Source organism: Zalophus californianus, chromosome 6, assembly GCF_009762305.2.
Source record: "Zalophus californianus isolate mZalCal1 chromosome 6, mZalCal1.pri.v2, whole genome shotgun sequence".
Lineage (NCBI taxonomy): Eukaryota > Metazoa > Chordata > Mammalia > Carnivora > Otariidae > Zalophus > Zalophus californianus.
In genome coordinates, this window is record NC_045600.1 from 84,070,643 (window position 1) to 84,094,891 (window position 24,249).

The following is a 24,249-nucleotide window of genomic DNA, read 5'->3' on the forward strand; positions in this document are numbered from 1 at the left end:
GCCCCAAGCCTGGCTTGATTTTAAAGTCTCCAGTTCCAGCGCTGGCTTTGCCACTTTTGAGTTTAGGGATCTTGAGCAAGTTGCTTAACCCTGTTCATGCCCACCAACAAAGTTGGAAGGCTCACAATTCCTGATTTCAAAATTGACTACAAACTACAGTAATCAAAACAGTGTGGTATAGCATAAGGATAGACAAATAGATCAACGAAATAAGTCTAGATATACACCCTCACATCCACGGGTAACTGATTTTCAGGGAGGGTGTCAAGACCATTCAATGGGGGAAAGAACGGCCTTTTCAACAAATGGTGCTGGAGTAGCTGGATACCCATATGCAAAAGAATGAAGTTGAACCCCTGTTTCACACTGTATACAAGAGTTAACTCAAAATGGATCAAAGACCTAAATGTAAGGGCTAAAGCCATAAAGTATTAGCAGAAAACAGGTGTAAATCTTCATGACCTTGGATTAGACAATGGTTTTTTTAAATATGACACCAAAAGCACAAGTAGCAAAAGAAAATATAAATGGCAGCATCAAAATAAGAAAGCTTCTGTGCTTCAAAGGATATCCTCAGGAAAGTGAAAAGGCAGCCCACAGATTAGGAGAAAAACTGCAAATCATACATTGGATCAGGGATTTGTATCTAAAAAATATAAAGAACTCTTAACAATAATAAAAAAACCCACATGACCCAATGAAAATGGGCAAAAGATCTGCATAGACATTTCTCTAAAGAAGATCTACAAAAGGCCTACAGTATGTGAAAAGGTCCCTAACATCATTAGTCATTAGGGAAATGCTGATAAGATACCACTTTACACCCACTCCGATGACTGAAATCAAAAGGCAGACAATAACGTGTGGGCTAAGACGTGGAGAAATTGGAGCCCTGGTACAAGGCCTACAGGAACGGAAAATGGGGCAGCAGCATGGAAATGGGCTGGCAGGTCCTCAAAAGGTGAAGCAGAGAATTACATTATAATCCAGCAAGTGCACTCCTAGGTGGACATGCAAAAGAATGGAAACCATTGTCCACATCCGGCCTTGTACGTGATTGTTCCTAGCAGCATGATTCAGAACAGCCAAAGATTGGAAACGACCCAAGTGTTCATTACCCAGTGACCGTCAGGTAAAGTGTGGGAGTTTTATTCAGCCATAGGAAGGGATGAAGCACTGATGCCCGCTCCCACGTGGACAACCCTTGCACGCATCATGCTGAGTGAAGGGAGCCAGACACAAAAGGCCACATACTGTATGAATCCACGTATAGGAAATGTCCACAATAAGCAAATCCATAGAAACAGAAAGTAGATTCGTGGTTGCCTGGGACTGGGGGAGAGGCTTGAGGTTGACAGGTAAGGGGTGAGGGGTTTCTTCTGTGGGTGATGAAAATCTTCTCAAAATGACTGTGGGGAGGTTTGCCCAACTCTGTGAATACATAGTAAAAGCCATCGAGTCGTACTCTCTAGAGGGATGAATGATATGGTATGTGGATTATATGTCCCTAAGGTTGCTTGGAGATAGTATAAAAGAAGAGCGAGAAGGAGGAGGAGGGATCAAAGAGGAGACTCTCAGGACACAGTGTGATTCCTGATGCCTGCAGCCACCTCTCAGTTAGGACCCTGCCCTGCCGGTTCCCACCCCTGCTCTGACACCTGCAGCTTGTACCCCAAATCCGCTCAGCTTGGCATGAAAGTCATCGCATGTGAACATTTGTCTGGTCGGACCAGCTATGCGGCACGTTGGTCTGGTGAGGAGTTTCCTTTCAGCTCCTCTCAAGCCAGTGATGGAGGTGAGGGAGAATCTGGGGGGCCATGAGACCCACTGCAGAGGAGGCTCAGGCCTGGACAGCCCGGGAACCCCAGCCCAGCGACGGCTGTGGCCATACCTAGCTGAGCTTGGGTTAAGCCCCCAGCCCGCGGAGGGTCATCAGAGTGCTGGGGTCCCTGAGCAGCCTCAATTCTGTGCTGCTGGAGGCCTGGCCCCCAGAGCCCGGTGCTTCACGGCAGTCCTCAAGGCCTGCAGAATGACGCCCTGGCTGTTCCGTACGTTATAGTCACTAAGCTGCAGCAGGCGATCAAAGTCTTCCTCCTTGTAGGTCATGTTGAACAGGGAGTAGGGTGAGGTGGTCCCAGTGAGATCCACCTGGCCAGCTGGGAGCTCTGCAGGGCTGCGCCGGACACCTGCCCAGGGGTGAGCGGGGTTAGGAGCAGGACCCAGAGGCCTCCAGAGCTGGGCAGAAGGAAGCCTTGTGGCTGGGCGCCAGGGTGGGCTGCTCCTCCTCACTTCCCCCCGCCCCAGCCCTCTGTGTCCTTTGCCCAGAAATAGAAATGCAGATAGTAGGGTACTACTTTGAGATATGAAGGGTTTGCTACTCCCCACATTTCCTTGTGGCAATGCAATCTCACTTTTGAGGCAACCTGACAGTATCTCTGTTTCACCTTTAGGGTCAAGGTGGAAACAGCTGGACCACAAAGTCAGTCAGCTTAGTGAAGGATTTTTAAAACACATGATGGAAACAAGAGTCTGAAAACCAAAGGGATTTTTGCTTTTTAAGAACCAGTCTTCGTTGAGACAGAGAGAGAGAGAGAAAGAGAGAATTCTAAGATGTGGGCTGAGCCTGTTAAGGGTAAAGCTGGAAGGTTTGGAATTAGAGCGGGAACCAGAAAGCCAGGAATAACGGACAAAAGCAGAAGTGAGGCTTCCCCACCAGAAAGGGCGGACTAGTTGGCGGAAGGGAAGGATTGGAAGGCATGTGATGAGGGTTTACATTTCAGGGACCCCAGAGTAGAGGCCCAGCTTCCTGAGAAAAGACCACAGGCAGGGCTGGGGTGGGAGGGGAGAATCCAGCTGAAATCCCAGGGAGCGTCAGGAGAAATCTGAGAGCCCGGGGCCCGGGGGCCCCTCCGTCCTGGCTGCCTAGCCCTCCAACAACGTGGTGCCCAAGCAGGGGTGGAGACGGCTGCAGACGGGGACCACGCAGGAAGGCCTCTGGAAGCAGGGATTCCCACACACCACCCCAGAACAGGAGAGCAGAAGAGCCCAGGTGCAGCTGGGGGCAGTGGGGGCCATAGGAGCCTGGGGTCATGACAGGACAGCAGCACGGTGACTTTGCCAGCAGAGAGCCCCTGCAGGGATGTGGCATCCCCACAGAGACCGGCACACTGCTGTGTCCAGAGCAGGGTGGGACTGGCCTGAGGACGCCCTCCCTCCGCCGGCCGCGGGAGCACTGGGAAGGACGCAGGCAGTGCCTCTGAGGGTCAGGCTGCCAGGCTGTGAGGAAGGGAGGGGATGCCTTACCGGGGGCTGAGTGGTCCCTGAAGGAGGCGTTGACCAGCGGGAAGTGCAGCAGGACCGGGGCATCGGGGCAGGAGGGGTCTGAGAAGAGGTGGCACTCTGTCGGCTGGCGTTGGTCCTGAGGGCTGGGCTCCACTCGAGGGAATGGCAGTCCCCGGGCCCGGCAGTACACCTCAGTCTGCTGCAGCGCCTGGTTGCGGGGAGGGGGGCCCAGAGAGAACCGGCTACTTCCTGGTCGTCTCAGGTCAGTGCTCTAGAAAATGCTAGAGCTCCAGCCCAACTGACCACTCAGTGTCAAGACAACCTGGTCCTGGCCTCTGTGTGGCCCAGTTAAGATACACGGTGTCTCCTCAGAGGGAGGCGAAGGATTCCAGCAGTCTGCCGTGTTGTTTGGTTAATATCTTCAGGGGAGGCACAGACCTAGCACCCCTGCTCCCATTTGGGATTCTGTTGTTAGGTTATGCAAATCCCAGAGCCTGGAGGCCTCAGTAGGGGACCCACTTGTGTACCAGGGCCCTATTCCTGCCCCCAGCCCGCCCTGCTCCTGAGTCCCCAGGGAGGCCCTGAGGGGGATGCATGTGGACAGGCCAGGGTCTCCTTCCAGCTTCGTCTAGCTGCTCTTCTTGGGGTGGGCGCAGCGAGCTTCTTCCCTGCCCACCTGTCCTGGGAGCCCAGGGCCCCAGCACCTCCACAGCCCTTCCCAACCGAGGGCCCTGGCAGGAGTCTGTGAGTCAGAGCCTGTCACCCTTCCCTCCCCTTGGGGACCCAGGAGGTCAGGGTCAGTGGCCCCTGGAGCATGGCCTGGCTGCAGGGTGTCTGGGGTTTCCATGGGGCAAAGAGAGGCACCTCAAAGGGTGAGGGTAGGGAGTAGTCGAAGGAGAGAATGAGGTCCAGCCTGCGGCCTGGCCGGAACATAGAGGGACAGCTGGTGTTGAGGAAGTAGCCGGCATCTACCAGGCAGAGCTGGGGCTCCTGAGGGGTCAGCTGGCTAGCGGTGGAGTCTAGCTGGCAGTCTGATGGGGAAGGCAGGTAATAGTCAGGGGACAGCCACTCTGCCACATGTCTTCTACCCTTCACACTGCATTTGCCTCCATGTCCCCTTCTGTCCTCTGGCGTCACTCTCTGTAGGCACCCGCCACCCCAGCCCTTCCCAAGACCTTTTGCAGGCCAACCCCAGAAGGGGATGCTGTGACCCACCCCCCCAAGTCCTCTGCCAGTCCTAACCATGGTCCATGTCCCTGCTGGAAACCCAAGCTTGCTCCCTGCGGAGACACGGCAGGGGCCCTTACCTGCCCAGGTGGAGAAGTCTTTCTGGCTGTAGTAGCCCTGGTGCATCTGGAGGCCCCAGAGGAAGTTGCAGCTGTGCTGGTGGAGTGGCCTGCCTGTCAGCAAGCCCTTAAACGCCTTGGCCAGGGCCGTCCCGGGTTGCAGCCATGAGGCCTCCAGCCATGAGGAGGTCCTCAAGGAGGCAGGAGACTCCTCTGGGCTCAGAGAAACAGACCTTGGTCCGGTGAAAGGCCTGGAAATGCCTGGCCCTGCTTCCCCTCGGAGAGTGCCCCTCCCCCAAGCATCTGAAGAGGAAGGCGCCTCATCCCAGCCTCCCCTCCCAGCCCGGCTTCTTACCCACGTTCCTGATCTTGTCCTTGATGTGCTGCTTCCGGGTGTCATCAGAGCTGAGGAGGTCATACCAGACATCCAGCAAGTTCAGGGAGAAAATGTTGCTCCAGATACCTGACGGCCAAACCCCCACATAAGTCAGCCTCAGGCCTCAGCACACAGCCTCCCATCACACGGAGGGCGGGGATGGAAAATGGGAGGCAGGTGGGCTGCTTGGACAGTAGCTCTTCCCCACAGCCCCGCCCCGGTGGTGCCCCACCCCAGGGGCTCTGCCAGACCTGGGTGCAGGAATCATGTCCAGTCAGGGAGGCCTGGCCCAGGACCAGCCAGAATCTTCAGAGCAACCACCACTCACCTTCCAGAAAGCAGATCCGGGACTCAGGGAGCCTCCTCATCAGCTGCCCCATGAAGAACTCGGAGCCGAAGAGCTCGCTAGGGACGTAGGCTCCATACTTCAGGAACCCCACCTCATAGGGGGAAAACTCCACCCACTCTATGGGAACAGGAGTGAGAGGCGGGAATGAGAGGAGAGTGGGCTGAGCGGGGAGCCCCAGCTCTCACAGGGGCCAAAGATCCTGCCCCCCGCCCCCAGCAGGCCCCGGCCTTTTCGCTGCCTGGCTGACTCCCTCCATCCAGCCCCTTGAGCACATCCCCACCACCTCCACCACCAGGACAGTGAGCTCTGCGGCCTGGCTCATCAGCTCATCAGAACCGCCTCCCTTCCAGAAGGCTGAGCAATCTGTGTAGGAGTTTCCTGTTTCAATTCTCTGAAGACCCGCAGGGTGCACAGGAGGTGTGTGTGTGTGTGTGTGTGTGTGTGTGTGTGTGTGTGTTGGAGGGTTATGTGGACAGGGCTGAAGACTGTACCCTTGAAGTCGAGGGTCTCCAGGTTGTTCTCTTTGACATTGAGGCTCAAGTAGAGGGGTAGAGGGTTCTGGCCCTGCTCCAGAGCTGCTCTCTGTTCCGACAGCTTCTGATCCATCACCTGGGGTGGGAGGCATGAGGGCCTAGGTGTGGTTGGAAGCACCCTAGAGGCAGCAACTCCACCAGGACTGGGTGGAGGGGGGGCACACCCTGAGGGTGAGGCAGCTCTCCATTGGAATTTGGGTGGCATGGGTGGGTGCACTCATCCAGTTCCCACTCCCACCCCCATATTCTGACCAGATGCAGGGTCGCCATGGAAGGCTATGGAGGTTGTGCACTGCGTATCTCAGGAAAAGGCCATTCACAAGGACTGTGGTGTCCATAGTGACACCCCACCTCTGCTCCTGCGGTCCTTGGCCCCATCTTTATGAGTTGAAGGGTGGAGGGGATGTGGACCCTGATGCACAGACACAAAGACACACACACACACACACACTGCTTTCCAGAAAGGACACGGGAATCCCATTTTAGTATACACCATAAGCTCTGTCAGGGGGTGGGCTGCCTCTTCTAGATTCACACGAATGCAGTCCAAGTCTTGGCCCCTCCAAAATGCTTTCCAGGCATCCTTGCCTCCCCCTTACCTGCCCCCCTCTTTCCTGCTTTGCACAGTATGATGTTGTACCTCGTTGTTTATTCTTGCCTCTGTTTCCAATTTTCTCTTCAGTGAAACACCAAGTTCTGCCTTGATGGCAGGAACTATGGCTTGCCTTTTGGGAGAGCCTCCCAGAGTTCTAGGGGCACAGAAGGGTCTCGTTGTATCCCAGACCAGAGATGCCAATAGGGTTCCTGTCCAGCATCAGCAAGGTTAATGGTGGTGGCTGCCCAGAGCCGCCCTTGGGAAGGAGCCTGCCACAGGCCGCGGCTGCTTCTGACGGGGTGGGATGTACCACAGATGTACAATCCCTCTCTCGGGTTCTCTGAACTGGAAGGCACCTCACTCAGCAGCTAGACCTAGGGGGTTCCCAAACAGCCCAATCCGCCCTTATCATCTGATTTACCTAGAGGATGTGCTAAACAGATTACGAGGTTACTTCTGAGAATCAGGAGATTCTCGCTGAGGACTTTGTTTCTTCAATTTCCCTAGGTAATTCTGATGATCAGCCAGGTGTGTGTCCCAGGATTCTAGCCCCACCTTCCCAATGAGGAGTCCCCCCTCCCACACCCGTGGCAAGGCCCGGGTGTACTTCTTCCTCCCAAAGACCTCCGTCACTGATGGGTCATCTTTCCCCCCAGTTCCACAGGGGTACCCTATAGGACTTGAGTTAGAGGGAACCCACAGGAAAAATCCCCCAATGTGGCTCAAGGCCCTGGCGCTATGCATCATAGCTACAAGTCAGTCCCGCAGGTGTGAGTGTATGTACATACTGTAGGGGGGGGGGACCTTGATTAATAACTGCAATTTCCCTTCTCAAAGTCTTTTTATTCAGGAATCCCGTTTGCCTGCTCTTTGGACATGTAAGATGAGGGGAAATGTGATCTTTTACTCCAGATGCACCATTTCTGACCTGAGGGAAAAGGGTCAGCACATCCCTCCATCTACCGAAATAATACCCAGTATTCTTTTTCCTTCTAATAGCTCACCAGTGGTGGCAGGCCTCTGGATCTCCAGGCCCCCCGTTTCCAAATGAGCATCCCCAATGCTACAGAGCACCCCTCTGATGATGACTCAAGGGTCCCCCTGAGGTGTGGGAGCTGGGTGTGGTGTTGACCATGTGTTGACATGGTCTAGGCACTGTATGGGCAGGGGGGACTAATGGCAAAACCTTTTTGGCCAGAAGTGAAGAAAAACATGTAAGACCTTCTTGACTCAGGAAAAGGCAAGAGAAAAACTATGAGTTTCCTCCTAAGGAACGGTGAGCAGCTTCTAAGCAGTTCAGTGCTTGTCAGCAAAAGACTAAAGAAAAAAGTTTGAAAGACATAGTTTGAGAAGCACTGATCATAACTGGTATATTTTACAAGCACTTTTTCTTTTAACAAAAACTGAAGCAATATTATAGAAGTGTGTAGACTAATAAAGTTCTGTATAAAGTTCAGGGTATACTATTTCTGTAATAATAATAATGAAATTGTTATTTCTTATGGAGTTATATTTTCTGACATTTAAAATGACTTTTAGAATTGTACATTAGCATAAAATAGAGATAATAAATGCTTTTACCCAAAAACTTAAATTTGAAATACACACTAAATTTCTCTGATTAAAGAATTATTTTAAAAAGCATATAAAGAATGTTAGCTTTAAGAGATAGAGCATAATAACTAAAAAAAAAAGAATATTTGAAAAGCTTTAATATTGAGACAAAATTTTTAAAACCACATGGGTGCTCATTTTTAAGGATGCATTGTTTGTTCAAGAATACCACAAGATTTCTTGTGAACCAAAAACACCCCAAACCTTATTAAGTTTGTCTTTTAAAAATAGACTCTAAACCTTGTATATAATACCATGCATTAAGTCATTACTGAAGGATCAAATGGTAATTAAATAAAAGTCTTCTTTAAAGCTTTGGATCAAACTGCATTTTTTAGCACCTCATAAAGTAAACTGTTAAAACAAGCTTCTCCCAACTCTACAGTAATTAATTGCCACTACCAGGCAGAAAAGTCATTAATAAAACACAATACCCTCACAACTAAACATGAACTTAAGATACAGATCTAAAGAATACATAGGATACATTAATAAAGTAAAAATACTTCAAGTAGTTACATTGGTTTTATAAATTAAATGTCATTTCAATAAAAATTCTTTTTTTAAAAAGATTTATTGATTTATTTGAGAGAGAGAGAGAGCGTGCGCATGGGGGGGAGGGGCAGAGAGAGAGGAAGATAAGCCGCCTCCTCGCTGAGCAGGGAGCCCCACATGGGGCTCCATCCTAGGACCCTGAGATCATGACCCGAGCGGAAACCAAGAGTCTGATGCTTCACCAATTGAGCCACCCAGGCGCCTCTCAATAAAAATGCTAACATTTCCCATGAAACACGACTAGCTGATTCTATTACATGTATAGAGGAGCAAAGGGCCAAAAGGAGCCAGGGTAATTCTGAGAAAAACCAAGGTGGCAAATGGGGGTAAACCTGTCCTATCAGATACCAGCATGCATTACCACCGTAGAGTCTCTAACCCAGTGCAGTGTTGGCACATGTTAGAGAATCAGCCCCATTGGAATGGAAGAGAACTCAGGAAGAGTCCCATGAATATATGAAAGCTGACACCGGACACAAGTAGTAACGCAGATTTGTGGAGAAAAAAGTCTAAGTGACATTCGGAAAGTTTGCAATCCATATGGAAAAAAAATAAAACAGGGTTTGTGTTCACATAATACCTGAAGATATATTAAAGATTAAATTCCTAATTGTGAAAAACAAATCTTTAAAACTTTTATAAGGATACATAGGAAGATATTTTATAACTTTAGGAGAGGGAAAGATTTCTCTAGGGAGACTCTAAAAGCACAGACCATAAAGGAAAAGAATGATACACCAGGTTATATTAAAATTATGCATCAAAATCTAGTGGAACTGATAAAGGATTAATATCCAGAATCTATAAGGAACTCCCACAAAATAATATTAAAGATGAATTAACAGAAAAATGGAAAAGGACTTGAGTAGGTAATCCATGGAAGAGGAAGTCCCAATGACAAATATACTTGAAAATAAGATCAGTCTCACTAAAGATCAAGGAAATAGAAAGCCACAATAAAATTTTGTATGACACCCATAAAATGAACAAAAAACTAAAAGTCTGAAGAGCGTGTAGAGAAAAAGAAACGCTGATACACTGATGGTGGGAGTGTGAATTAATGAAACCTTTTTGGAGAACGATTTGGCAATAGGCAGGAAAGCTGAAGATACAAGTACCCAGACTGCCTAACAATCCCACTCCTGGGTATGTATCTTGGAGGCTCAGAGAATCTCTTAACATTTGTGCACAAGGAGACTTGTTTGAAATCATCTGTGCAAGTAACACTGTAATTTTCTTAAGGATGTATAATAAAAGGTATATACAATAAAATATATAACAGAGGTAAATAAAGTATGTTATGGAATTATATGTTATGTATTACATGATACAATCATGTATACAGACTGAAGATATGCATATGATGATATGGGACTGGGGAGGCATCCACAGAGGGGCTTCAATTCTTTCTGTAACATACTATCTCTTAGGCTGGTTGGTGAGATTGTGCATATTCATTACATTATTCTTTATGCTTTATGCATTTTCTTAGGTCTGAAGATTATTGTAATATTTAATGATAAATATTATTTTTATAATATTTTTAAACTAATACATAAAAAATAAGAATGGTTGGTAATTTCCAAGTAGCATTGTTCTTACCAGCAAGAATAACACTTAAAGAAAAAAATCCAAAGCAAATTCATTTTTGGTTAGTTTACATAATAATCTTTCTTGGTCAAACTCCTGATACCCAAAGATAAGAAAGGCAAGAATCCTTCCTCTGCTAAAATATTTGATAGTTTACTTTTTTATTATGAATGTTAAAGATACTTTTTTTGTGTGTTTTAGTTGTTTCAAATGCTTCAAAAGAAATGTTCAGATAATTATCTGTGGTAAAACAATAGTGGGAAAAAATAACTGATTTTAATAATTGTATCAGTTAATGTAAGATTTAACAGTGGACTTACTAAACTTTCCTTAAAGAAGCAAGTTAAAAAAAAATGTATCTGCTCAGTTTGGTCTTCATGGCATTACAATAAACAGCAGAGAAATATAATAGCTGGGGCACCTGGGTGGCTCCAAGGTTTAAGCCTCTGCCTTCCGCTCAGGTCATGATCCCAGGCTCCCTGCTCCGCGGGGAACCAGCTTCTTCCTCTCCCCCCGTGCTTGTGTTCTCTCTTGCTATCTCTCTCAAATAAATAAAATAAAATCTCTAAAAAAAAAGAAAGAACTATAATAGCTAACAATGCTAACTCTATGCCAAAGTACCACTCAGTGTTCACAACCAGCCTGTGAGGTAAGTACTATTCTCACTCGTCCCCACTGAACAGATGAGAAAACCGAGGCACGGAGAGATTAGTAACTTGCGAAGGAACACATAGCTAGTGAGAGGCGCTGAGATTAAACCTGGGGAATCTGGCTCCAGAGTCTGTGCTTTTAACAGTACCATGAAGATGTAGAGGAAGAAGACATTCTATATTGCAGTATTAATAAAATAAAAATTATTCAAGCAATCTCACTGACAAACATAATGTCAAAGTTTTGTTTGCCTAACTGACTTTGGCATCGACTCATCCCTAAGCTCTTGAGAGTTGTAGAAATCTCTGTTTCATGGCAAAGAACTGAAAAACAGCCTGACTCAAAAAGGCAGCATCCCAAAGTACAGCAGCCACGGAGACACTGTGATCCCCGCGCCCTTTCCCCACAGATCCCAGCCTCCCTCACCCTGTAGGAAATGCGCACGCGCAATAGCTAACTGCAAGGCTGCCCCAGCCCCGCAGGTGCACTCACGTTTCGCCTTGCCAGCATTGGTGCCCTACCTGGCTGTGCAGCATGGACTCCAGCACGAGAGCCCACAGGTCCACAAAAGTCGTGGGGTGGCCCTGTTTGGCCCGCAGCTCCAGCTCTTGGTGGTAGCTCGCAAGGCGCTCCGGGGAGAAGGCCTCCATCTTGCTCTTGACCAGGTGCTCTCTGGCATATTTGATGGGTCCTTCGAGGTCCTTCTGTGACCACTCAGGGTCCCCGTAGAGGTGGGCCATTGCCCTAGGAGAATAAAGGGACAGTATGGTGGGAGGCGGAGGCCCAGCTTGGCTCGCTGCTACATCTCCTTGCCACCCTCCCACTGCTCCCAATGTGGTGATCCTGCAGCCAAGGCCCTGCCCATCTGGAAAATGTGTCTCGGGGTTTTCTTTCAGATCAGCGCTGTCCAATATAAATATAATGTGAGCCACAGATGTAATTTGAAATTTCCTAGTAACCACATTTTTTAAAAAGTAAGAAGAGAGCAATAAAAATTAATTTTTTAAAAAGATTTTTTTTATTTGACAGAGAGAGACACAGTGAGAGAGGGAACACAAGCAGGGGGAGTAGGAGAGGGAGAAGCAGGCTTCCCGCGGAGCAGGGAGCCGAATGTTGGGCTCGATCCCAGGACACTGGGACCATGACCTGAGCTGAAGGAAGACGCTTAACCGACTGAGCCACCCAGGCGCCCCTTAAAATTTAATTTTAATAGTATTATCTTAATTCAATATATCTGAAATTCTCATTTCAACATGTAATCAATATAAAAAATTAACATAAATTTATGTTTTTTCTAGCTAAGTCTTCGAAATTCCCTGTGTATTTTATCTTTATAACACACCTCAATTTGGACTAGCCACATTTCAAGTGGTCGATAACCACATATGACTAGTGGCTACTGCATTGTACAGAACAGATCTAGACCCAACACCCATCTTCATGGGCCTGTCCTGAAGCCCTTTAAGACTCTGCTTGTCAACAGCTGTCACATAAGTCCTCTGAGTTTACTCTCCTTTTACTCCTTAAAGTCACATTTCAATAAGACTCAAAGGAACGAATCTCTAACAGTGAAAAGTCCCACCTCATCATAGGCAGGGTGGGGTTATAGGGAGGCAACGTTGTCTTTAGGTAAGAGGTAAGGTAGTATCTCTTCATCTAAATTTCTCCATCTATACTATAGGGACAGCAAAAGAAACTACCCTAGAGAGTCTTACAAGGATTTAAATGAGATAATAATGTTTAAAGAAAAAAGAGCTACCGACTTGGAGTTCCTGGTACATGTCAGACAAGATAAGTGTTTTACTTGGGCTGCCCCAGGACCATCCTGTGGGGTAAGTACTACTATTACCCCCGTTCTGGAGATGAGTCAACTGAGAATCAGAGGAAATCAGTTGTCCAGTAAGTGGTGTGGCAGAGACTCAAACCCCAGCTCCTCCTGAATCAGCTGCCTTGGGCCTCTCCAGTAGTGTGGAATGGTGTCCTCCAATGCCTCTCTCACAGGAGGACCTCTGTAATATCTACTTCCTCCCTTCTGAGAAAGCCACCTGACACCCACCAGACTATGCTGCTCAGACCCACTTGGCTTCCACACGTAGAGGGGTTCCCCGGTTTCTACTCCATTCCCCTTTGGGACCTGATCATCTCTGCTCTTCCAGTCCCCACGGCCCTCACCATGTAGAGCCCGAGATGCCGCTGAAGTAGGTCACACAGTCCAGGAGGCCCAGCTTCTGCAGGGCCAACAGGTGGCCATAGAGAGAGGTCATGGCCCGGGCACCTCCTCCTGTGGCCATGATGCCCACAACAGGGACCTGGACCGAAACAGACACAGCCTGGCTTAACCGGGACCAGGATGGAAGGGACCTCGGGGCCAGGGCCTGATGGAGTCGGGGTTAGACCTAGCCCCCAGCCCCTCGCCCAGGAAGTGACAGCTCTCGGCCCTGGACAGGGCCCAAAAAGGAGTGAGAACCCCAAAGCTCACCCCCACCCACCACACAGCCACTCCCATCTCTGCAACTGGAGCATCTGGAGAGGACAGCGGAATCGGGTACTTCCTTAAGGCCAGTCCAAGGTATTGCACCCACATTCCCCAGTACCCCCAAACCTCATCCTCTTGTAGGTCTCTGTCCAGCTGCAGGGCCTGCTTTAGAGCCTTAGCCACCACTTGCTTCCTCCTGCTCAGAAAGGCTTTCTCCTCTGCGCATAGATCGAAGCCCAGGTGCACAGCCAGCTCCTTAGGGCTGGGGCAGTAGAAGATCTGAGGGTCAGGGGCACTGCATAGCTCAGCCACTGGCTGGCCAAGCCCCTGACAGCTGCCAAATTACTTCCCTGCTCCCAACCCCAAGGGCCACCCTTTCCACAGCACTCCCTGCCTCACAACCACCCCACACCATCCCCCACAGATATGAACGTCTCTTACCAGCCCTCAGCCTTGAGCTGCAGCCTCACTCCTGGTGTCTGAAATCAAAGCAAGAGACCGTACTAGAATATCCTCAACCCTCAGGGGAATGTGGGTACCCCCTGGGGGCCTGGGCGCCCCATCTTTATTCTCACTGGCACTTCCCATCCAGTCGAGGCCACTTACATTTGTGGCAGGAATGTTAATGGTCACCTCCTTTCCCATGGCCAAGGACCTCAGGGGCACAGTGAGGTGCCCAGCTGACTTGTCTGAATTCCAGCCATTGCTTGCAGAGCTCTGGAGGGAAATATTCATTCAACCAATCCTTACTGAGTATCTAGACAGACACAGTCTCTCTCTGATAATGTAAAAATAAGCACAATATTTAGTTATTATAATACTTATAATTACTAGTTATTAAAATACTTGCTGATATTTTTTGTTCTAACTGAATTATGTATCTGAATTTATCACAAAATAGGTAGTGAACAGATGTTAGCAAATGTTATAAAGGGAAAGAATGTTGTAAAGGAAATGAGCAGGGTGATACGATACCATAAGGAAAGTTGGGGTGTGTAGGGGTCTATTTAAGATGGGGAGTCAAGAGGGGCCCTTTGAGCTGAGATCTAAAAGAGGAAGAAGAGAAGGAGGCAGCAGTCTTGGAAGGAGACGGAGGAGAACACAGAAGGCCCTTGGCATGTTGGGAAAGCAGGAAGAGATAAATATGGCTGGGGCATCATGACAGAGGGGGAGCATGGAACAAAGTGAGGCAGCAGAGGTGAGCAAGGGCCAGGCCATGCAGGGCCTTGGAGGCACCGATATGGGAAATTCTTCTATGAGTATTGATGTAGGCGCCATTGAAAGGTTCAAACCAAGTCTGACAAAGCAGGGCAGTCCCCGGGCCCATGCCAGGCTGTGGTGGTTCTCCCTGTCTGCCAAGGGCTTGGTGCTTCACTGGGGGAGGCTGGCGAGGCCACGGGGGCCTGGCGTTGGCCTGAGAGGGGCCCGCGCCCATGGCGGGGAGAGCTCCAAAGCCAAGACCCACCCTCAGACGTGCGCTCAGGTTGGCCTCTTGGGCTGCCATGTAATGGAAGTGGAAGGCAGAGGCTGGGCCCAGAGCAGATGTCTGTGTGTCTTCATAGGACCCCTTCAGCTCCAGCTCCAGCTCCAGCTTGTCCTGATCTAGGCGGGAGAGTGGGCAGATTAGCACGAGGGCAACAAGAGCCAGGAATCCGAGCGGGGACCCCAGGAAACTGGCAGTATTGCTCGGGCATGGTCGAGACCTGGGAGTTTGGACTACAATAGACAGGATTCTGGAGAGCGCCCTCCCCAGGACCCATGGGACTCCCACCTCCTGCAACACACCTTCCCCCAGGTCAGGGGGACCCTCGAGCCCACAGGAGACCTGTCGCCCTCGTGCTGTGTGAGCAAGAAGGAGGCTCTGCTCGGCTGCTCACCTGCCGCCCCGCACAGGTGTCCCAGCCACCCCATCTAGCAGAGAGCAGGCCTGGTCCCGAGCAGGCCTCACCTGTGACCGTGGCTGTGCTCCCGGTGCGGTCCAGACAGACATCCAGGCAGGATAGCTCTCGGGCCTGGGGCAGACAACATCGTGGGCTGGGGGCTTGGCAGGGGAAGCTGAGGTCCCCTAAACTTCACCCTCTGAGCCCCACGGATCCGAATCCACCACACGCAGAACAGGAAGCGGGGTCCAGCGTGGGATTGGAGGCAGAACCGCCACCCCTCTCCTCTGATCTGCTAGGACTGCTGAGTCAGGTATTCTGGAGCAGCTGGGGGAGCCCCGCCTCCACCCCGTGCACACCCCCAGCTTTCAAAGATTTGCCAAACTTGGGGGATTTCTGAAGGCCGCCCGACCCTCAGGCACGGTTCTTTCTTCTCCGTGTTTCTCTGCGGACTCAGCCTGGAGAGTGTCTTCCTACCACAACGGCTCCCAAACAGTAGTATGCAAACCACTGGTCTACAGGATGATGGAATGATCTCCCGGCTGTCCTCCAGTTGACCAGCTTGCCAAAGGAGCCCGCTGCATTCTCTGTAAGGCACGTCATCTGACGCCCGAAGCCCACCCAGCTCCTGACTGACTCCCGCACACTGGCTGAGTTTAGCCTGCCACCACCACTGGTCTCCATCCCCTCAGATAAAAAGCAGCTGCCATAGGTATGACGATTTTAACGTGCATTTGTAAAAGTAATACTAGCCCATGAAGCAGGCCCTTGTACGACCCTGAGGGTAGAGGCCTCCTTCAGTCTGGGGCTCTAAGTGCCTTCCCTCACACTAGGCCCGGCCCTGCTCCCAGGTCATGCCTGCGTTGCTGGCCTGAAACCTTTGAGTGGAAAGCTTCTCGGGCCTTATTTACCACCCGTTCCTGTCCGCTGCAGATTTGTGAGCTTGCTCTGTCTTCGAAGAGCTGACCAGGACTCTCCACCGGCTCAAGGAGGAGCCGACAGACCGTCGACTCTATCCCGGCGCCCCCAGGTTGGAAGCGCAGAGCACTGGAAACTCCCTCCGAGCCTCTGCTGCTGCAGTACTAACACCCCAGTGGGGCCTGGCTTGCATGACTTGCCCACCACCTTCCGAGGCTAAGAACTAGTAGTCCATCACAGGTGATGAAACACTGTCAGGGGCACCCACGATTCCCCCCTCACTCCCTCAGCCGTCCAGCCTTGGGCCAGAACCCGCCCCCCCCCGCCCCGGCAGAGCCTCGGCCTCCCTCTCTCCACGTTCCCCTAAGGCCCTGGCCCCTCCCAGCTCCCAGCCCCCAGCCCCAGACCACCGGCCCAGGTGACCACCCAGCTGGGAGGCCAGAGGTGGTCTTACCATAGTGCCCTAACCCTGACTGTCCCTTCGGCACCCCCCAACCTCAGTGTCGGCTCTGGGGCCCCTCCCTCAGCTCCCCCTCACAAGCCTGGGGAGGGTGGTTACCACAAGGACATCGTTGGTGATGAGGTTTTCTGGACAGTCTGACCTGGAAAAATCACAACACCCGTTTGCTCAGACAAAGGCAAACGCTCCCTGCACTGAGCTGCCCCCTCACAGCGCGGCCTCCAGCCCCCTTGGGGCCTCCCTGGGTGATGCGAAGGGACCCTAAGTCCTGGATACCACTTAAGGTGAGGGAGGTGCTTCTGAAGACTGCAAGGTGAGGAGAGGGAGAGTGGTGCCCAGGAACAAGTGACCTTCCTCTCCTCATTCCTCTAAGAGGAACTCCCCACCCCCCCCGCCCCAGACACGAGGGACAGAGAATCTGGACCAAAGACATTGCCTTAAATGAAGCCTGGGTCCTGAGACACTCCCTGGGCTGTGTGATGATTACTCACGTTTTTTCCAGCAGGAACTCCACATCCAGCTCCCCCTGCCCCTGAAATCAAAGATGAGCAACTCGTCAACATTTGCACATATCTTCACAGCTGACACAGTTCTTTGACCATGTTATTGTCACATCTCGAGCAGTCTTTCAGGGAGGCACGGTATTACAATTCTTCCCACTTTACAGACGTGGAAATTGAGAATTAGGGAAAAGATGGGCTGCCTGCCCAAGTTACCCACAGCTGATAAGTCTGCGGGGAACAGGTCTCCTTCCCTGGCAGGGCTGAAGGAGGAGGTGAGGAGCACAAGCCAAAAGAGGTTTAAGGATGCCCAGGGCCAATCTCCTGTTCCTCTTGAAGAGGACCTGACCCCAGAACCCTGCCCTCCCATTCCCCAGCCTTCACCTACTGGAGAAGGAGCAGAGACCTTCATAAAGCAGGCTTTGGGCACCGCAGGAGAGCAGTGAGCAGAAGTGATGGAGCCCCCAACTGCCCCAAGGGTTAGTTACCCTGAGCTGGGTTTTGATTGATATTAGGAAGTTCTCCACCACCAGAAACCTTCCTAGTAGTGGACTAAAATCTCTGCATTTGGTGATTCAGTCTAGTTAACAGTCTAGTTAAGCCTTCTCCTTTCCTATTAAAATGTAAATATCTCTGGGAGGGGCTTCCCTCTTTCTGTGAACGCATTGAGCACAGAAGCATTCCAGAAGGGAGAAGCTGTGTAACTTCCTCAGTCTGGACTGCAGAGGGGTAGGACTCCCCACTCACCTGGGGAGGCAGGGAGAAGGTCTTCCGGAGCAGCTCCCCAGGGACGACTTCTGAGACGTCATAGAGAAACTTGAAGCAGGCATCATCCTCGGTGACTGAGTCCTCATCATAGACATTTAGCTCCAGAACATTCTAGGGACCCAAGAACAGCAATGTAGCACATTATTTACTCATCACTTTACTCCATACCTGTTGAGCCTTTACTTGATGCCCACGGTTGGAAAAGATTATTATGCCTCCACACTTTGTACTTCAAAATAAAAATAATAGTAAAACTTAAAAGAACTAAAAGGAAATCCGACAAAGTTCCTAATCTCCCCCGGCTAATTTTTGTTTTTATAAAAAATAAAATTCTTTCAGCATTTCCCCACCGTTGCATGCCGCCCCCCCCCGCCCTTGCTGGTCCCCCAAGGCACCGTATGTACCAGGCACTGTATTAGGAGTCTTCCATGCATTATCTCATTTAACCTCATAACAGCTCCATCAGGAAGGGATTCTTAACTGCCTCCATTCCACAGATGGGCTTAGAGAGGACCAGCAACTTGCCAGAGGTCAGGCTCACAGCCACATGGTGGATCACACGTTCTCTCGCACACCGCACACCCAGGCTGGGAACAAAGTCACTCCTCCCCAGTGTCTCTGACTGAGCCCTGGAGGAAGGTGTGCTCCAAAAGAAGGATACAGCCGGTCCTTAGGTGGGTGGTACTGGCCTTTACCTTGACCTGACTCTGGATTAGGAAACTGAAGGTCTCATTCCATACAGGATGACTGGTGTTGGTGATTGTTTTGGTCTTAAACTTTGTTCCAGGGACGGTTGGCAGCTGTAGGGTCACATAGGGGTCTGCCTCACTCACTGGCAATGTCAAGAGAACAGGGTAAGAGAGAATTCCTTACACTCCTCTCCAGGGGCCTCGCCAGGTTCTTGCCATGACCTTGGCAGCCACTGTGGGCAGCCCAGCCCAGCCCCCAAGTTCTCACCTGGGCCTTTCCCGTAGGGCCTGGTCATCTCTACACCCCTCGAGCCCAGGAAATAGTTACTCACACAGGTCAGTCCAGCCCAGGTTCCGTGCCTCCAGGACCCTCACAGTGAGCCGCCAGCAGGCAGAGGCCTCCCCCTGGAGAGAAAGAACAGACTGCTCGGTCCCTCCTGCTCAGGGCCCCAGCCCCACCCCTCTGTGCTGAGGTTTCTCCTCACAAGGTCAGTGATGCTGCCAGGCGTTTGGGGGCAAACAGCCTTTGCCCACCACTGTCCTCGGGGCCGTGGTCCTGGGCTGCAGCAGTCAGGGCAGGCAGACCAATGGGGGATGGAATCTGTAGGACCCCTTCCCCTTCAGGGACAGAATTGCACCGTGTAGAGGTGACAACGGGGAAACGAGGACCGAGGAATGGTCGCCGCACTGGACATGTACTAAAACCCTGGGGAAGCCACGGCAGCCCACAGCCAAGCACAGCGAGGAGGAAGCAGAACCAGAGTGGGCACGGGCTCATGGGGGCAAAGGGAGCAGAGGTGGTAAAGGAAAAGCAGAGGGCAAATAGGGTGTGCCAAGTCCTTCTGGGGACAGGGCACAAGGGGGCTCTCCTCAAATCCCTACTGCTGAGGTCCTTGCCACCGCCTGGAACCCCGGGGTGGAGGCGGGGCTTGGGTTTCTGTTCTTCTTGAGGCCTAGCTACGGTTTGCTCTTTCTGGGTGCCCTGCACCAGTTTCTTACGGTAAGCCCCCGCCATCTGAGGCAGAGGCAGCACTGGGCTTGCAGGACCAACATTCGGCCCTGCGGGGTCCTGGGAGACAGTGTTGTGATGAAACCCAAGAGTTCTTCTGCTTTGTGCCCTGCCGTCACCAGTCCCCTCCGTGCCTGTGACCCCGAAGTCTCCTGCCAGGAACCCGTCTGGGCTCTGCACAGTTGCTGTCTGCTGAGGGTTGCCTCAGTGTCCGCAGACTGTCTGTCCATTCCCACAGACAAATTTAAAGGATGATGAGGCCACAGCAAAGCCACTCAGGAGCCCTGTGGGTCCTCGCATCTCTCTTCTGCACCTTCATGCTGAGTGTCTTTGTCATTCCTGTCAACTTTCTGGAAAAGCACGTGTGATACCCCAACCTTCCTGCATTCCGCCCCCCCAACCAGGGCACACTGGTTTCTCCCTTCTTGAGGATTAACTCCAGGGATGCCAGCAACATTTTGACTCTAGGGGCCTTAAGCCAGAGTTTATAAATGGCAGAGATGTTACGGCTTTTGAGACACCTGGCTCTATTTCCTCCCTGCGCCCAGATCCATCACTGCCCACCACAGAGAAAGTGCTGGCTGGGCTCCCGGGACCCTGGACAGAGCTGAACTTCCGTGTGCACTCCAAGACAGGGGAAGGACAGAGGCAGCCCAGACTCCCTTCATCCCCAAGACCACAGCCTGTGGCGGCTCTAGAGCTGTCCCCACCTGCTCCTTTCCAGCCAGTCACCATGCCCAATTTAAGCATCGTTGCCCATTTCTCTCTCTGGTCACCAAGAGCCTCTCAACCTCAGAAAGCCCACTGTCCCCTGGAAGGATATTTTTCCCAGGGTGAAACCCCATTTCTCATTACCTCTAAAACCATCACCAAGACAGAACGCCATAGGATGGGCTATGACAATAAATACAGTGACGGGTCATTACTCGGGGAGGTTGAGTGGAGTGGGCAAGGCAGGCTCCCAGCCAGGATATCTGGATCTAAACCTCAGTCCCCTGCTTACTTGCTGTGTGACCCTGGACAAGTCACTAAACCTCTCAGTACTTCGGTTTCCTCATAAGTAGTGGGACTAATTAATAGAGGCTAAATGTGTTAATGCCTGTAGAATGCTTAGCAAAAAAGTAAGCAGTTGCTAGATAATTGGTCTTATTACTATTTATTAAGTGCTTGTTATATTTCTAGGTGCTGTACTAAGCAGGTTATGTATTCCAACTTGATTTATCCTCCTGACACCTCCTAAGATAGTACTCTCATTTCCTCCCATTTTACAGATGAGAGAATTGAGGCTTAGAAAAGTTTGCATAGGTCACAGAGTTAGCAGGTGACCTAGGTAGGATTCAAGCCCTTCTGTCTTCAAGGCCAGAGCTCACATCCCCTGTACTGTTCTACCTCCCCAGGACTTGGCTCCTTTGTAAAAGCATGCAACATTCCCCCACTTCTCTCTGGATATCAAAACAGAATTTCTTAGATTTGTTTTAGACCAATATGGATCTTGAACTAACTGATATGATTCTCCTGAGGGCCCTGGGTCTTCCCCTCCCTGTTGAAATGTCCTCCTGTCTGAAATACTGCCTTGATTGATGACTGACCCTGAATGCTGTGGAGGGCTTCTCCAGCAGGGATTCCCCCCTGCCCAGCTTCCTGTAGGCTCCTGGGAGTACCTCCCTGCTGCAAGTCTCAGCCCCTGTTTCTCCCTATGCAGGGACCCCAGGGCCTCCTCCAGCCTCCTCCCTGTGGAGAGGCTCAGTGCTGGCCCCTGCCCATCACCGGGGAAGTGACCCAAGCGAGTTTGACAGGGCTGGAGTTCCCGTACAGGGATCCAGACCATGGGGTCTTCACCAGCAAGAAGACAATGAGCAAGCTGTCTTTCCCCCTGCTGGCCCCAAGCGACCCACTGTGGTTGGAGAGAGGAGTGGAGACTTCAGGCCCAGCCTCAGACCCTGTATCTCCTGAGTCATGCTGAGCCGATGCTCCTGGATCACGCAGCAGGCACGTCCCAGAGCCAGTCCTGGATGCCTGGCCTGCCCTGCTGGCCCAGCTCCTACTGCCAGGGCGGGCTCCAGTCCCTGTTCCAGCAGGAACGAAGCTGGGTGAGGCCACTGCTGAGCCTGCCCTGGGAGCCACCTTGAAGGCTGGGGGTTAAGGGCCTGATCTCGGGGATTCAACCAATCCCAGCAGCATCAGCGGGAGGCCATGTGCTTTCCAGGCATGTGGGTAGACTCAAGCCGCCAGAGTCACGGCGCACTGGCCTTCAGTTTTGCCCCTAGGCTGGGTCTAGAGCAGGCAGAGGGCAGCAGGAAAAGGGTGCCCAGTCTTCTCCAGGGAGATGAAGATGAGCACAGATACATCAGAAACCTCCACAGCTGGGCTCTGGGGCTCAAGCTCCTGATGGGAGGAGCAGACAGAGCTAGAGCTAGGGCCCTTCCACCGCCCTGCTCCTGCAGCCTTGGGGTCTTCCCAGGCAGCCATCTGGGCGTCTTCACTAATGTCCACCTTGTTGGGGGGGCCTCCTCTAGACCTCAGGCTGACAGGGGCTGGGGCAGGAGGTGTTGTCCTTCAATGGAGGGTTCCCTCTCTGTATTTCCCAGGATGGCCTGGTACCTGGCTTGAGCCAGGCACGTCTTCTCCAGGAGTACCGGTCTGGGGCTACTTGGCTGGATCCGACTCGGGCCTGGGTCTCAGGGCCAAGGCTCCAGAAGCCTGGCAAAGTCTGAGGATGAGACAAATGCCTCAGGATGGTGAGCTTGGCACACTTAGCCTCTTTCATGGCCCCTGCCTGGGGCACCCGGGGAGACCCGAAGAGCCAGTCCCTCTTGGCCTTGGTCCACAGCAGAGGATGAGAAATCTGGCTGAGAGGAAGCATGGGGAAGGAGTGGGGCTAGCAGTTTGTAGATCTCTTTGGCCTGGTTGCAGCCTCTTCTCTTGGTCCAGTAAGTAACTGGCAGTGGACGGGGACTTGGCCTGCAAAGCTCTGGGGACACACAAGGGGGTTCCTTGGTCCCCGCCAGTTCCAGGAGGTCCACTCCCTGCAGTGATGAACTCTGGGCCTGGTGGGGTGTCCTCTTGTGACACACAGCCACTGTGTTCTCTGACGCGGCATGCAAGCTTTGGCGGGGAGGAGGGTAAGAGGCTCTAAAGGAGAACACAGGCCCTCACGTCTATGGATGTTGGTCATTCATCCACCCTCCCCTAACTCTTCATCCCCAGGCACAGACTCTTGTACCCTCTGCCTCCCAGCCTCGGCCTCTGCCTAGGCAGAGACCCCCAGCTTTGGGACCCTGGCCTTTGAGGCCAGGATCACCTTGGTTTGTGCTGCGTCAAGCTTCTCAGAATGCACCCCAGCCCCAGGCCCCGCCCTGAGTGATGCCCAGGGGCTTGATGACACTGTTACCTGGTGAGGGTGGCCAGCTGGTCCCCTCGTTGTCAGTCTCTCCATACCAACCCTTCTGGCTCCACTCCAGGACAGGCTCCTGCCAAAATGTCAGCTCCCTGGCCAGCCGGCAGTAACTATTCCAGTGGGATGGGGTTGTCAATCTGCCCACATCCAAGGAGCCACAATCCTATAAACAGGTTGGGCTCCACCCCTGGGTCACTCCCTTAGCCTAGCATCTTCCCTTCTTCCCCAAGAGGCTGGGTCAACCAGCATCTCCAGAAACCTCTGGCAGGGCCCCAGGACCCGCAGGTGGAGCACCACTTTCAGACATGGAGCATCGTGACTGCAGACGCAGCGAGGAGGGGAGACAAGTCCTAGGAGCAGTGGCCAGAAGCTGGATCCCCAGAGGCTGAAGGTCTGGGACAGGGTAGGGGCAGAAGGGTGGAAACCCTGCAGCCCAGTCCCACCTGAGCCAGGCCAGCCTCTTAGGGAGGAGGGCTGAGCGTATGAGAGCAGAGGAGAGGCCAGACCTCCCTGGCAGCTCTCTGCAGCCAGCAGCCTGGGTAGCATAATAAAGGCAGTCACAGTGGCAGGCCCTGAGCAGAATTTGGAGAGCTACACAGGGTTCTGGTCTCTCTGGTTCTAAGCCCCTCATCCTCAGATTTACCCTCCTCCCTTCCCTTTGGCTGATCCTAAGAGTTTAGATTTCCATTCGACTCAAACGGCAAACTTTCTAATAAAGGTAACAGAGACCAATCAGGAAACTCTTAGACTATAAATATTATAGAAGAAAACTTTGTGAAGTTACCCATTTAAATTGTTCAGTTTGGAGGGCGCTGGGTGGCTCAGTTGATTGAGCGTCTGCCTTCGGCTCTGGTCATGATCCCAGGGTCCTGGGATGGAATCCCACATCGGGCTCCCTGCTCAGCACAGAGCCTGCTTCTCTTCTTCCCACTCATGCTCTCTATCGCTATCTCTGTCTCTGTCTCTCTCTCTCTCAAATATATAAATAAAATCTTAAAATAAAGAAACTGTTCGGTGTCCGCAGCAACACCAAGTGTTTTCCTGAAATGACGCAAATTCAGTTATTTCATTGTCAATCCACTATGTAATTGAACAGCATGATTTGTTTTTCAAGGCAAATGAAATTGAATTCACGTTAACTTAGTACAAATGGATCTAAAAGGTATTAGTACAGGGACACCTCGGTGGCTTAGTCGGTAAAGTGTGTGTCTTCGGCTCAGGTCATTATCCCATGGTCCTGGGATCGAGCCCTGCATCGGGCTCCCTGCTCAGTGGGGAGCCTGCTTCTCCCTCCCCCACTCCCACTGCCTCTCCCCCTGCT

At 51.7% G+C, this 24,249-nt stretch overlaps 1 protein-coding gene across 1 annotated transcript; it reads right to left on the reverse strand.

Moving 5' to 3' along the window:
• Positions 1–1,959: 1,959 nt before the first annotated feature.
• Positions 1,960–22,967, reverse strand: PLA2G4D (phospholipase A2 group IVD). Its single transcript, XM_027570315.1, has 20 exons — positions 22,923–22,967; positions 18,855–18,927; positions 18,529–18,665; positions 17,813–17,944; positions 17,057–17,097; positions 16,665–16,707; positions 15,256–15,319; positions 14,773–14,909; positions 13,914–14,024; positions 13,749–13,786; positions 13,434–13,569; positions 13,004–13,140; positions 11,353–11,575; positions 5,785–5,902; positions 5,273–5,410; positions 4,924–5,031; positions 4,590–4,781; positions 4,147–4,313; positions 3,304–3,490; positions 1,960–2,186 (listed from the first exon to the last, which is right to left on the reverse strand). Exons 1-20 carry the CDS (start codon positions 22,965–22,967, stop codon positions 1,960–1,962), a joined length of 2,454 nt encoding a protein of 817 aa, XP_027426116.1.
• Between the last annotated feature and the right edge of the window lie 1,282 nt (positions 22,968–24,249).

Bases quoted from the DNA above. Each gene is read 5' to 3' on its own strand.
- PLA2G4D (XM_027570315.1), bottom strand. From the start codon at position 22,967: ATGGAGAGACTGACAACGAGGGGACCAGCTGGCCACCCTCACCAG. The intron at 14,025-14,772 runs GTGGGTCTTGGC...ATTTCCCTCCAG, and splicing joins ACCTGAGCGCACGTCTGAGG to AGCTCTGCAAGCAATGGCTG. The intron at 3,491-4,146 runs GTGCCTCTCTTT...CCCCGCAACCAG, and splicing joins CCCTACCCTCACCCTTTGAG to GCGCTGCAGCAGACTGAGGT.